Genomic DNA, 15,414 nt, shown 5'->3' on the forward strand with positions numbered 1-15,414 from the left:
GGTTTGCCAATTTTCTCTCTTTTCTACTTTATTTATTTTCATCAAAATGCTTTTAGTGTTTTTCCTTCAGTGCTTGCCTTCTCACTTAGCTTGCTCTTCCCTTGCTAGCTGGGAAATTAGGTTGTTGATTGGAGATCTTTATTTCATGTTAACATAGGTGCATTCAGCAAAAGTCTGTACTGTGGTTGGTTCTTTGTATGTGAAATGCCAGTAGTTGAAACATTTATGAAAGTAGAAAATAGCTTAGTGCTTGCCAGGATCAGGTGGGAAGGGAAGAAGGCTTTGACTACTAATGGAGGTGGCTTTCTTTTTAGGATGGTAGCAGTGCTGTGTAAATAGCAGTGTTTGACATATATCTTTGTGATTGTGCTAAAAGTCACTGAATTTCATACTTGAAGAGTGAACTTTATGGTATATTAAATATCATTAAAGCCATTATGTTAAAGAGCTTATTAACAGTAAAATATTATTGTGTGCAGCCTATCAGAGTTGTAAGATGAAAAAGCTTAATAATACTATTGGCTTACATGTTAAACTTTAAATAATTTTTAAAAGCATATGTCTAGGCTAGGAAGATAGCTCAGCAGGTACAATGCTTAATGCACAAATGTGAGGTCCAGAGTCAATCCCCGGGACCCATACAAAGTCAGGCAGTTGTGGCATCAGCCTGTAATCCCAGTGTGAGAGGAGGAGACAAAGAATACCCCAGAAAGCTGGCTAGCTAGACACGCAGAAATGCAAGTTCCAGATTCAGTGAGAAACTCTGTCTCAACTTATAAGGTTCAGAATAATTGAAGAAGACACTGATGTTAGCTCAAGCTTCCACATGAACATGCACACTACAAACAGAGACAAAAATACCAAAAAAAAAAGGAAAAGCATAATCCTTGAGCCAGTGATTAAACTTAGTAGTGTAGCACTTGCCTACTGTGCATCTGTGTTTAACCCCTAAAAACCACCTGTTCCATTTCTAAAATTATATCATATAAAACTCATCCGATAAGAATGCAGCTAGGAGGTTGGAAGTCTGGTATTACATACCTTTACTCCCAGCATGCAAGAAGCCATAGCAGGAGGATTAAATGTTGAGGCCGGCCTGGCTACATAATAGCTATATAAATACCCCATTTCAAATGAAAAAAAATATATGAATGGATGGATAAATAAAAAGATGACTGATACTCATGTATAACATATATACACAAATATAATTATATGAAATTATTAATTTTATGACTGCACAAAAGATAGAAATAGCCTATTTATTCAGTAACAGGCATCTATTTAAATATTTTGTTGGGGTTGAAAAGATGGCTCAGCAGTTAAGAGCACTTGACTGTTCTTCCATAGGTCCTGAGTTCAAGTCCCAGCAACCACATGATGGCTCACAACCATCTGTAGTGGCATCAGACCCCTTTTTCTGGTATGCATGAAGACTCATACAGATAAAATACATGAATAAATAAATCCTTTAAAAAGTATTTTGTCATATATACACAACAATAGATGGTTATTCAACACTTTAAAAGTTCTTTTATTATTGAACTTGGGTGGAGACCCTCATGCAACATGAAGTTGTTCCAGCCACCAGAAATCCAAGTAGATCACCTGCCCATGGACCACCCCCTGATTCTCTGTACCCCACACCCTATCCCCCAGCCCCCACCCCTCCTTGTTGCTGTGTCATAGCCCAGCCACCAACTCTGGTGGAGACCTCTATGTTCAACCTCAGAGGCCATACTGGCCACCAGAAGTTCAGCCCCAACTCAGGTGGAAACTACCTTCTCAACCACAGGCCACACCAGTCAGAAAACCAGAGAGCATATAAGAGACCCTGAAACCTGCCCCCACAGTGACACACTGCCTCCAACAAGTACCCATCTACTCCAACAAGGCCACCCCTCCTAACAATGCTACTTTCTATGGGCCAAGCATTCAAACACCTGAGTCTATGGGGGCCATATCTATTCAAACCACCACATTCATTTCCTCCCAATTTTTGTCTTTTCCTCAATTTCTTTAAGAGATTTATGCATTTTTTAAGGTCGTCTGCCATCTTCATAAAGTTAGTTTTAAGGTCTTTCCTTGTGTTTCTGCTGTGTTGGAATATTCAGGATAGCTAGGCTCTGGTGGAGACATACTGCTTTGGCTATTGTTGACGCTGTTCTTGTGCTGGCATTTAGGCTCTTCCAGAGGTCCTGAATTCAATCCCCAGCAACCACATGGTGGCTCACAACCACCTGTAATGAGATATGGTACCCTCTTCCATGCAGGCACAATACTGTATACCTAATAAATAAATAAAATCTTAAAAAGCTTAAAAAAAGGAATTTCTTTAAAAAAAATTTCCAAGCAATGGACTTAAGAAACAAACTGGTATAGCCATTCTAACATCAAAAATAAATGAATAAATAAATAAAGTCTTAACCAAAGTTCATTAAAAAAGACAGAGAGCCAAGTGGTGGTGGTGCACACCTTTAATCCCAGCACTCAGGAGGCAGAGGCACATGAATCTCTGTGAGTTCGAAACTACTTGGTCTACAGAGCGAGTTCCAGGATAGAACTCCAAAGCTACACAGGGAAACCCTGTCTCAAAAAACCAGAGAGAGAGAGAGAGAGAGAGAGAGAGAGAGAGAGAGAGAGAGACACGTCATACTCATTAAAGGAAAAACAATCAAAATGATGTTTCAGTTCTTAACATTTATGCCACAAACACAAGAGCACTCACATTTTAAAGGAGATACTACTGAAGCTTAAATCACACATCAACCCTCACACGTTGATAGTAGGGTACATCAATATCACATAATAGCATCTTAACAGAGCACATGAAAGCTCTAGAGCAAAAAGAAGTAAGCACACACAGAAGCGTAGACAGCAGGAAATAATCAAACTGAGAGCTGCAATCAATAAAATAGAAACAAAGAAAAACAACACAAAAAATGAATAAAACTAAGAGTTTGTTCCTTGATAAAATCAACAAGATAGACAAATACTTATCCAAACTAACTAAAAGACAAAGAGAGACTGTCCAAATTAACAAAATCAGAAATGAAGCAGGGGATATAACAACAGACAGCAGAGGCAGGTGGATTTCTGTGAGTTTGAGGCCAGCATTGTCTACAGGAAGTTTTAGGAGCCGGGCGGTGGTGGTGCACGCCTTTAATCCCAGCACTCGGGGAGGCAGAGGCAGGCGGATCTCTGTGAGTTCGAGGACAGCCTGGTCTACAAGAGCTAGTTTCTGGACAGGCTCCAAAAGCTGCAAAGCTGCAGAGAAACCTTGTCTCAAAAAACCAAAAAAAAAAAAAAAGAAAGAAAGTTTTAGGAAAATGGTCTGTTTTTATGATGGTAGGTGTAATGCTAAATTGAAAGCCTGACTAATTTTTTTTCACATAGACGTATAAGACATGATAATAAAAAAAGAATATCTAGGAAATCAATGTCTTTACAACAAATTCATGGAAATATTTAGTTCTTGGTGATATTTAACCCTGATTTATACAGCTGTATCCAGTTTGACTTGTGTGAGGCTTTGTATTCTATGCCTAGTACTTCAAAACAAGTAAATAAATCATTGTTTGAAAGTAAAAGGAGATAATTGAAATGCATGTAAAATAATTTCCTATGCCTGTTTGTATTCTCAAGGATGGGACTTAAGGACTACAAGTCTTGGGCAGTTATAGAGAAGGCTTAAAAGATGATAAGGATTTTAAGGGTATGTGACACTTGGGGCATCAGCGATAGAGCTTTCTTCCCACGCAAACCACCAGCATAAGGAAACACTATATGGAAGCGTTCCTGCTTTTTGTAAACTTTATCTTTCTATTCACAAGATAAACCCTGGAAGATTATATGCTGATCATAACAGTAGCCAAGACAGCCTAAGCATACCTTGTACACTGCTGTTGAATCTCAGCATGTCCTTGGTCCTGACACAGTTTCGCTTTATTGCCTAGAGTGCTCCACTGGTCTTCTCCTTTATGCTGGGAGTGAGTGAAGTCCTAAATGAATGTGTTTTGTTTGTATTGTTTGACATAGGCTTGAGCATGTCAACTGCTTACACCTTTGCTCCATGGGAGTGGCACAGACAGGGAGACTAAGAAGTGCAATGTTGAGAGCAAATGTTGACCGTGCGCAGAAATGTCTACCATATCTCTCTGCTCTTGGAGGCTGTTTCTCCACAGAGAATGCTTACCAAGATTAGCTAAGCCTGTTTCCTTGTTCAGCTGTATAGAATAACCCTGCCTCCTTGTTTGTCTGTGTGTAATGGCTTTACCTCCTTTATTAAGTGTAAGCAATAACCCTGCCCCCTCTTCAGATGTATATAATAAATATGCTAGATTCCAAGATTTAAAAAGTTCCTTATTATTATAGCACTTTGTTTATATACCTCTTTTTTAAAAAGTTACCTGTGACATACTTTTGTAGTAAAATTTTCATTGTACCATAATATGATTGTCTCTATGTAAATACAATTATATATACAGTGGCTGAGAAAAATCTTTTTTAAAGTATATATATATATATATGTGTGTGTGTGTGTATGTATGTATGTATATGTGTATATACGTGTGTGTGTGTATACGTTTGTTATCTCTGAAGAATGGATAGGGTGGGGTAAAGAGAAAGGAAAGGCCTTGAGGGAAAAGTATTTTTGCTTTTATACCTCTTAGTATTTTTATTAATTTCTTTTATTACCATAATAACTTAGTTGGAAATATTGCAATATATTAAGAACATTTGTATTGTTCCAGCTTTTCATGCAGATTGATGCTCTCTTCCCACAAAAATTTGGAACTTGGATCGAGTACTCCAAAAGATACTGCAATGCACACGTCAGGTAGGATAATTATTCTCCATAAGCCTTCATCTGCACATGCTTAAATCTCTAAACATTAAACACTGTTGTCATTCCTCATTCCAGTGGTCTTCAAACTTACTGTAGCTGTGAAAGGATTTCTTTAAGTAAAAACTTGTATAGGTGACCTACTTATATTGTAAAAGAAATAGCTAGGTGTGGTGGCACATGCCTTTGATTCTAGCACTTGGGAAGTAAAGAGTCAAATTGCCAGAGGCCATACTTGCCAGTACATAATGAGTCCTTGTCAAGGATGAAAGAAAATGTGCCTGTTTGTGAGATGTGTATGTACATGGAGGTGTGCTGTCCTGCTATTCATTTGACTGTGTGGGGTGTCAGGCTTAGATGAGGCAGGATTTGGTGCTACAGTGATGTCTTAGTTACTGTTCTCTTGCTGTGAAGAGACTCTGTTACCAAGGCAACATAAAAAGAAAGCACTTAATTAGGGGCATGCTTGCAATTCCATGACCATCATGGTGGGAGTAAGATAGCAGGCAGGAAAGAATGGAGCTGAAGCAATAGCTAAAAGCTTACATCTACATCGATTTGCACATTGGAGGAAGAGAGCTAGACGGGGCCTAGTATGAGCTTTTGAAATCTCCAACTGAGAATCAAACATTCAAATATATGAGCCTATGGGGACCGTTCTCATTCAAGCCACCATAAGTGAAGAGATGTATGGAACCTGGTGTCAGTCTGTCCAGGAGCCTTCCTGCACTGTTTCTTGTTATGTGTTGTGATATTTTTGTTTTAGGAAGTCATCTTAATTCAGAGTTTTAGTTCCTTTTAGATACAATTATGATTCCCATACATGATCCTTCCTAATATTTGTATTGTTCCCATGATAGGTCTGTTTGACATGAGTCTAGGTGTTGATTAAAAAAAAGAAAACCAACAACTGAACAAACAACCTTAATGGTGACTTTTGCACTGGAGATGCCAAGTTTGTTTACATGATATATATTGTCTACATTTCCCATTGGACAACTAGAACAGACTAAACATTTAATTTGCATGTCTGTCCTATTGTGTGTTTCTTTTTTAAATTTTATTTGTTTTCATTTTATGTGCATTGGTATTTTGCCTGCATGTATGTCTGTGTGAAGGAGTCAGATCCCCTGGAACTGGAGTTAGAGACAGCTGTGAGCTGCTCTATGGGACTGGGTCCTCTGGAACAGAAGCCAGTGCTCTTAACTGCTGAGCCCTCCCTCCAGCCCCCTACTGTCTGTTTCTTGATTAGTATCTGTTATATGACAACAGAAGTGTGTACCTCACTTATTAATGCAAAGAGGGAAATATTTTATCTTTGTGAAATGTTGTGTAATGGTGTGGGTTATCTTCTGTTTTCTTCTTACTTGATAAAGTCATTTCAAGGGCACTGTGCTTCTCAAAGGCATTTTCTTTCTTTTTCTTTTTAATTATGTGTACATGTGTATATCTGTAAATGGATATATGCATATGTGAGTGCAGGTACCATGGAGGTCAGAATAAGGAGTCAGACCTCCTGGAGCTGGCATTTCAGCTATCCAGCATGGGTGATGGGAACTAAAGTTAGGTCCTCTGAAAGAGCCATATGTGCTCATAAGGGCTGAGCGACCTCCAGCCCTCTGAAGATGTTTTCTTCTACATCCATTTCAGAAGTCTTTCTACTCCTTTATTTCTTTACCTTGAAAGCACTGTGGTTCCATAATCTTTTATTCAGATCAAGGCATTTCCTGACATTTTAAGTTAGGCTGTGGGATGCTATATTTTCTTCCACAGTGTTTTTATTCTGGAAAGGTGTCATTTTCACACTATAATTTTACAGAATGCAATTATGGATCGTTATTCCATCCTAGACCCATATTTTATATTTGAAATGTCATGCTGCATTCAAAATAAAGTTTTAGTGAAATGCTCGAGCAAGAATGTTACTTTGTCTTTAAAGAACTTATTAAATTCCAGAGAAATGCCCTAAATAAGCATGTTAATGCATATAGAATCTGAAGAAAGAACTTAGGGTATAAGTAACCAAATACCTCATACCCCATATGATTTGAGAGGCATAGGGAAAAGGGATCACTCAACCAGGAAACCCTCACCCAAATGCCACACGTCAGTCACTCTTCTGAATTCTATGTAGAGGCAGCTATAAATACACATAGCATCTGGAGAAGGAAGCACAGCGAATAAATCGATTAACATTGTTCTAGCATGGGAAGGTTTAGAGCCCACTTAGTCCTCATGTGCACTTTTAGGGGTTAAATCACTTACCCTGTGTCTTGCTATTTTCTTTTGTATTTCTCCCACATTGTTCTTGACTTTTTCTCTCAACATGAGAGACTTCAGAAGTGGCAACTTTACTAAACATTCCTGTACTTACAAGAAGAAACGTGTGACTAATGCAGCCAAGCATCCTCTAGCAAGAACTCTCCTTAGTGTGTGCTTTGGAGCCAGGTGTTAAAGCACAAGCCTTTAATACCAGCGCTTGGAAGGCAGAAGCAAGTGGATCTCTGAGTTTGAGACTATTCTGGTCTACATGGTGAATTCTAGGCCAGCCAGGGCTACATAGTGAGACACTGTCTCAAACTAAAACAAAGTTGTGCTTTGGGAAGACATCTATCCTTTCTTATGTTGTGCTTAAAACTTAAATTGTCCTAGGAAGATCTGGGGAAATTGTTCTTGCTTCTTATGCCCATGGTCCAGGGTTCGTTCCTCAGGGTGGGACATCAAGTTCCATGCCAGTTCCACTACTTAGGAGAATTACTTGTCTAAATTTTCTTGAGAGGGAAAATGCAGATTGATAATATATACTCAAGGCGTTGTGTCCATTAATAGTGTGGTCGGGGTTATGTTTACCTCCGTGTATCTCCAGCACTGTGTCATTTGTGTTCTTCCTCTGGCTAAACACAGGACTGTCTATTCCACGTGCAAATTGCTCAGATCTGAAATAATAGTTAATATACTGAATAATCAAGGTATATTTGCGGAATGTCTAAATAAGATGTAGGATAAATTCTGCATTTGTCCTTGGAAAGTCAGATTTGTGTTGAAGCGATGTGAGAACATAGTATCTTTAGTTCAATTCCAACAGACTTCTGACTTTGAATCATCCTATGCTGAGTTGGTGTATGAGGCCATTTCATGCCTCCTACTGCCTCTGATTTTTAATTAATCCATTCATTCAAAAAGTATTTTTGGGGGGGTTGGAGAGATGACTTAGTGGTTAAGAGCCCTCGCTGTTCTTTCAGGGCCCCAAGTTGAACTCCCAGCACTCACATGACAATTAATAACGATCTATAATTTCAGTTGCAGAGGATCCGGCATCCTCCTCTGGCTTCTGCAGGCTCACTTGTTTTGTGCAGACATACATTCAGGCAAAGTTCATATATATAAAATAAAAAGTATTTTTAGGTTACCTGGTATATGCCAAGCTATAATGTTAGCTATCAGATATACTCCAGATCAAAATAATCCAAGCTTGTCAGGTGGTGATGGGGCACGTCTTTTATCCTAGTGCTCGGGAGGCAGACGCAGGCAGATCTCTGAGTTTGAGGCCAGCCTAGTCTACAGAGTGAGTTCCAGGACAGCCAAAGCCATACAGAGAAGCCATGTCTCAAAATACAAAAAATAATCCAAGCTTTCACTGAATTGTCAGTTCAGGCCCTAGCTGTATAATTGCAGTTTTGATGAATGTCATGGTAGGGTGGAGAAAGGAAGGGAAGGGTGCTGTGGCTGAGTGTGCCAGAGCAAACCAGTAAAGACAGCTCAGAAGCATCCTGTGAGCAAATCTATTTCCTTCCTTTTCAGGACATGGGAGTTCTGTATGCTAAAGCCAGAACAAGAGAACTCACTGCTACCTTGAAGAGCTAAAGCAAGTCCAGCCCAGCTGAACAATCATTCTAGAGCTAAACCAAGATCTTTAGACAAAGACAGATAGTTAGGAGTTAGACAAAGATAGAGTTAGGTAGGAGTCAAATTACAATCTTGTTCATCAGAATGGGAATAGGAAGACATTGTGGGTGTCTTCCGTTTTTCTGTTTCTTTTGTGAGGGTTGCTTATTATTGTTGTGGGGGTTTTTTGGTTTTGTTTTTGTTTTTGCAATAGAAATAAATAAGAAAATGTACTATTTAACCATTTTAAGTATAGTTTGATAGCCTTCGATACATTCATATTGTTGTCGCAAACCATCAGAACTTTTAATGCTAACACATTTCATCATCCTAATCTAAATCTCTGTACCTATTCAATAGTGGTCTACATCTCTTAATTTGGCCTCTGCACTGTGAACTTGTAAAGTGTCAGAATTTTGACCCTTTTTTCTACATAAATATTTGTATCCTTTATTCATAGTTGCAATGTCATATTGTTGAGATTATACTTTAGTTTCAGAGATGCCAGAGATATGAGGGAGTTTGCATCATTAAGTGGCATATTATTGGGGCTATAACATACTTTCTGGAGTGATAGGGGCTTAAGGGAGTTTACATTTTCTTATCAAAGAGATGTCTTGTTGCTGTGTTTAAAGAAATGAAGAAGTAGGGGGTTAAAAATTCAAAAGTTGACATGGTCTGAACTTCTGCAGGATGGAAATTGAGACAGTGAAATTAGTAACATAGGTTTGTTAGCAATGCTGAGTTTCCGTCTGAGAGCAGTAACAGATCAGTAGTGCAGCCAGTCTTCTCAGGTGAATCTCCACAGCAATGTGGTATAGGCCTAAGGTACGCCTAGAGTTGGATCTAAACCTGGGAGTTTTGTATCAACTTCTGATAGATGAAGGGGCTGAAGGACAAGGAGGATTACTTATCCTGGTTTGACTCAGAAGCCAGCGTAGAAACAGGAAGGCTATAATAGTCACTTGCCCAGAACATCATGATGAGCAGGGTACCATTCAGCGTAAATGAATGGTAGAAGAATGAGTAGGGACTAGAATTATTATTATTTTTGTTTTGTCTCCTATCCTGTATTTAATAAACCAGAACTCTGAAATAAAGATTTTTATTTCATAAAATATCAGTATTTTCACGATTAGGGCGAAGTAACCATTGTTTCTGTCTGCTACTTGTAGTTGACATTATAAACGGTCTCCATAAATACAAAAGTTTCTGACTCGCTTGAATATTTGCCTACATGCTTATTGGAAGCTTCTGTAGCCTTTTCTCAGCAGGAATCCCTGGTTATCTGAATTCTTTCCTTTCTTTGAGATGGTCCAGTTTGTATTCTTCATCAAAGGCTGGATCATTATATTCAACAGTTATAATGCAGAATTTTCTTTCTGGAACTTTACTAACATATGGAATTTGCCATCCTTGTAACATTTAGTAAAATATTTGACTTGTTCAAAACACCTCTCTCTGTCCTTGTCTCATTATTTTTGGAATTAGAACATCTTTTACAGCATGCCTGAAATGCTGCTCTACAGGGCCAGCATCATTTTAAAAAGTGTTTTATTTTAATTATTTTAAGTTATATAATATATGTGTGTGTATGTGTGTGTGTATATGTGTGTGTATGTATATATATATATATATATTGGGGAAAGGTGGTTGTGCGCATGAATACTCGTGTCTTTGGAGGCCAGAGGCAACAGATTCCCCTGGAACTGTAGTTGTTAGAATTCAGGCATTATGCTGGTCTGCCCTGTCATCTGGCAGGATGTACCCAGGCTGTCCCCTGGCCAGCCCAAAATCCTAATCTGTACACAAGTGCAAAAGTCCCTTAAGATACAAGCTCTGCCCACTCCTGATCTCTCTCTCTTCCCATCCATTCTTCTGAAGAACCAGATCTCTGTCTCTCTCATTCTCCCTCCCTTCCTCTCTGTCTGACCCATTTTTCTTGCTTTCCCATTTCTTTTTTTGTTTGTTTGTTTTGTTTTGTTTTTTCAAGACAGAGTTTCTCTGTGGCTTTGGAGCCTGTCCTGGAACTTGCTCTTGTAGACCAGGGTGGCCTCGAACTCACAGAGATCCGCCTGCCTAGATGGTGCTCAGTCTTAAAAAGCTATTAGAATTTGGGAAAAGGAGACCTTAGGAGAACAAGTTCTTAAATAAAATTTAAAGATCTGTCACATTTTAAAGAATTAGACTTTTTTGACTTTGTGTCACTAAGAGAAAACTAGGCCAGTAGTGAAACTTACTTAGGTTGTAGATTTTGGCTTAATGTGAGAACTTTAAAATTATACATACTTATGTATGTAGAATTGGAGGAGAGGGCTCTGAGAAACAAACCCCTGTCCTCATGACTGTATGGCCAGCACTTTGCTTACTGCGCAGTCCTCCTAGACGGCTTGTAGAATTTCTTCCAGGACTGTTTGGTAGAACTCAAGAGTAAGTTCACCTGGGCCTGGTGTTCTCTGTTTTAGACCTGAATATTAATTAGCAATTCAATTTTTTCAATAATGCAGACTTCCTTGGGTTGTCTCTTCTCAACCTAACACATCTTGTGTGTGTACTGCACAGTAGCCATAAGTAAAGAAGTGGTTATTAGTGAGCAGCGGCATTTCTCAGCTCTATTGTCCTAATGCCCACTTTTCATAGTGAATATTCAATACTCCCTTGTTACACTGGGAGGAATCTCATAGGCATAACCATATATAGCCACATGTAATTTCAAATAAAGAAAGATTCCAACATAATACAGAGAGAAAATAAAAGTTAAGGTAACTAAAACCATGTACTTTAATATGTAAGTAGGTTGAGACTATATTAGAACACAATTTAAAATGAGTATAATAAATAAGTTTGCATTTATGGTTATATTAAATCTAAAACTTCTTCAATTGTGGTATATGCACTGTTATTTTATGTGCCACCAAAGGATAATTTCTGAAGTTAAACTGATTTGCTCGTATGTAAATTCCAGGTATATAAATTTAGAGAAATATAAATCATAAAATGGGTGAAAATTTGGTGGGTTTAGAATTGGATACTGTTATTCTTATGGAAGCTAATATATAACAGCTGTGTCCATATGGTAGCCAGTACGCCACAGCTGTGTTCGGATGGTAGCCAGTACTACGCTGATGTCTCCAAACAGTAGTTAGTAAATCACAGTTATATGTATTACAGCTTAGCCACCAGAGTATTTTGGGGGTCATTGGCCTGGTTTTCCACGTCAACAAAGTATTCTGAGTTTAATTTCCCACCAACAATGTAGGATATCCCTTTTAGCTAACGTTATTTACAATATCTAGAAAAAATGCAGTATATAATAAAGTTGTACAAAAATAGTCTTCCTAGCTCCTATTGCCTGTTCTTAGGCATATTTCAGTTCTGCTCTCTTCACACTTTTGTTTCTGGGCTGCAGCGATACTTGTCTTGACTTTGTCTCCAAAGGTGAACTTTTGTGCTCTCTTTTGTTTATCCACCCTGAGTTTGAAGCAAGAGCATACATCAAAGTTTTCACATTGTGTGAAAGTCTTTTCATTTAGTTTTGGAGATTTGTGTATGTATTGCTTTAATAAAAATATTCTTTTAAAATATAGCTCTGAAATGTTCACAACAGTACCTAAATGTCATAGGCTAGTCCAGAGTAGTCTCTGAAGCTAGGCCTGGGAGGGGCTCCTGTGAGTGGTCTGAGCACTTGACAGGTCACCCTTGGGTACATAGTTACTGATCTTGAGGTCACCCTGGGCTCCATGAAACTCTGTCTTTTAAATGTAAAAAAAAAGAAATCATGGGAAAGGGAGAAGGATGGGGAAGAGAGGAGAGGTATTGGGTTGGGGCGGGTGGAGGGGAGGATCGTGGCTGCAACAAAATGTATATATGGACCCCTGCTGAGACAGAAGAGGGCCTGTGATTTGTACAAAAGTACTTCCTCATTTGCATAAAGGTCTCAGAGATTAGTGCAGACACCTTGACCATACGGTTTTTTCTCTATGCACTGCTGCATACTGCTATTTTTAGCCATCACCTTTGGTTGCTAGAAGCAAGTAGTAAAAATGGTACTTGAATATAATAGTGCTCCATACAGAAGAAATTTTTATGGTTTTATAAGATTTTTAAAATTTTTAGTTATGTGTATATGTGTATCTGTGTATTGGTTTATGCACAAGTGCAGTAACCTCAGAGGCCAGAAAAGGGCTTCAGATCCCCTGAATCTGGAGTTACAGGTAGTTGTGAGCTGCCTACCATGGGTTCTAGCAACCAAACACTGGTTTTAGAAAGTCAGCCTGTACTCTTAATTGCTGAACTATCTCTCCAGCTCCAATTATTTATGTTTGTAGGTATAGGTTAAAAATAAAATAAGGAGGAAAACATTACATAGTAAACAGACTGTTCAGCTCTTTTCCACCCCACAGCATTTATCATTATTGCTAATATCAGATATATACTTTAAGTATCCACATCATGGTATGATGTACAAGCTAAATAATATATCTTTTTTGTTTGTTTTTAATTTATTTTATTTTAAATGAATTATAATGATATCATTTCTGCTTCCAATTCCTCCCATGCCCCTCCCTGCTCCCTCTTAAATTCATGAGTTCTTTTTCTCTAATTATTATTGTTGTACACACACACATACACACACACACACACACACACACACACACACGACTGTACACAGAGACAAGATTTCTCTGTGTAGCACTGGCTGTGCTGGAACTCACTCTGTAGACTAGGCTGGCCTTGAACTCCAAAATCTGCCTGCCCCTGCCTCCAGAGTGCTGGGATTAAAGGTGTACCCCACCACACCAGGCTTTATTTTGTATGGAATTTTCAGGGACCCAGAATAACCTAAACATGAAAAAGAAAAATTGATTAGAAGGCTCGGTTTTACTGATTATTCATGGCAGTATGGTAGTTATACAAGAATAGATGTCTAGGGCTGGCAAGAGGACTCATGTGGTGAAGGCACTTGCTGCCAAGTCTGTTAGCCTGACTTTGAGTCCCAGGCTCCACCTGGTACAAGGAGAGAAGTGACTCTCAGAACTGGTTGTCTGACTTCCACATGTACTGCACCATATATAAAATAAGTACAAGTAAAAAAATATTTAGGAAAGATATTCAGCCTGGTCGTGGTTGTGTGCACCTTTAATCCCAGCACCCGGGAGGCAGAGACAGGCGGATCTCTGTGAGTTCGAGGCCATCCTGGTCTACAAGAGCTAGTTCCAGCACAGTGAGGACTACACAGAGAAACCCAGTCTCGAAAAACAGAGAGAGAGAAAGAGAGAGAGAGAGAGAGAGAGAGAGAGAGAGAGAGAGAGAGAGATCATCAAGAAATTGAACTGGGCATGGTGGGGCATGTTTGTAGTCCTAGTGCTTACCTCGCTGAGGCAGGAGAATCACAAAATTGAAGCCCGCCTGGGTACCTTGAAAAGATTACTCACAGAATGGGAAAATATTTGCCAATTGTGCCCTTGGTAGATGACATGTGTTTAATATGTGTATAGCTCTTAGAACTGAGTACTAAGACCAACTCAACTAAAGTGAGCAAGCAATTTGAATAGACATTTCACAATAATAGATATATAAATGACCAACAAACATTTTAAGATGCTTTCTGTCATCAGAGGAAGTGACTCAAAACTACAAGAGAGATATGTATACCTGGTAAGACCCACAAGACCAGATAGATACACATTGGTATGGAGGAATCGTGTCCAGCACTGGCGGATATGTCACATGGTGTATCCCGGGTTCCTTTCTCTATAGTTAATAGGTATATGCATTGCTTGTGAAAACCTAGTAATTCCTTCAGTAATCAAACATTACTGTTTCAGTCTTCCACCCTAAAATATACCCAAGGGAAATGGAAGTACACAACTTGCTCACTTTCCTGGATGCCTGGAGCAGCTTTATTCATTAGATATAAAACTTGGGACCATAGCAGATGTCCTTCAGTGGGAATGGCTAAAAAGTTGTGATCTATTTGTACAATGGAATTTCATTCAGTCATTAAAAGGGTAGAAGATCCATTAATGCTGCTGTACAAGGGAATTTTAAAAAACAGTATTTAGTGAAGGAAAGCGGCTGTAAATGAGCATTCAGTATATGGTTTCACTCATAAATAAGAATCAACAAACAACTTAATTGGAACAAAATCTAAATAAGTAAGCTGGGTGTGGTAGCCATCCTCTTAATCCCAGCATTCTTGATGCAGAGGCAAGAGGGTCTCTGAGTCAGAGACCAACATAGTCTACAGAATAAGTCCCAGGATAGCCAGTACTCAGTAGACCCTGTCACAATAATAACTGTTATTATTATTATTATTATTATTATTATATCTGCCCAAAATGAGTAAAGTGGTGTTTGATTAGGGCATGGGGTCTTTCTTTTTCTTCCTCCCTGCCTCCCTTTCTTCCTTCTTCCCTACCCCCATCTTTGTTTTCTAAGAAGTGGTCTTATATAGCCTAGGCTGCCCAAACTTATTATGTAGATGAGAATGGCCTTGACCTTCTGATCTTCCTCCCTCTAATGCATGGGTGCTGGTATTACAGGTGTGTACTACCATAACTGATGTATGTGATGCAGGGGCTAGAGCCCAGGGCCTTACATATACCAGGCAAGCATTCAATTGAGCTGCAACCCCAGCCAAGGACATAGAACTCCTTCTTAAGGTGATAAAAATGTTCTAA

The 15,414-nt window shown here is 38.9% G+C and overlaps 1 protein-coding gene and 1 pseudogene across 2 annotated transcripts in view; one reads left to right on the forward strand and one right to left on the reverse strand.

The window, feature by feature from the left end:
* Positions 1 to 15,414, forward strand: part of Zranb3 (zinc finger RANBP2-type containing 3) — a 148,442-nt gene that overhangs the window by 69,219 nt on the left and 63,809 nt on the right. For both annotated transcript variants that reach the window (XM_087906571.1, XM_087906572.1), the window contains exon 6: positions 4,755 to 4,840. In XM_087906571.1, the coding sequence (XP_087762697.1) occupies positions 4,755 to 4,840 (86 nt within the window). The remainder of the gene's footprint in view (positions 1 to 4,754; positions 4,841 to 15,414) is intronic.
* On the reverse strand, positions 9,965 to 10,249 carry LOC125406664 (COX assembly mitochondrial protein homolog pseudogene; annotated as a pseudogene).

This window comes from Myodes glareolus, chromosome 5 (genome assembly GCF_982192425.1).
Source record: "Myodes glareolus chromosome 5, mMyoGla1.1, whole genome shotgun sequence".
In the NCBI taxonomy this organism is placed as follows: Eukaryota; Metazoa; Chordata; class Mammalia; order Rodentia; family Cricetidae; genus Myodes; species Myodes glareolus.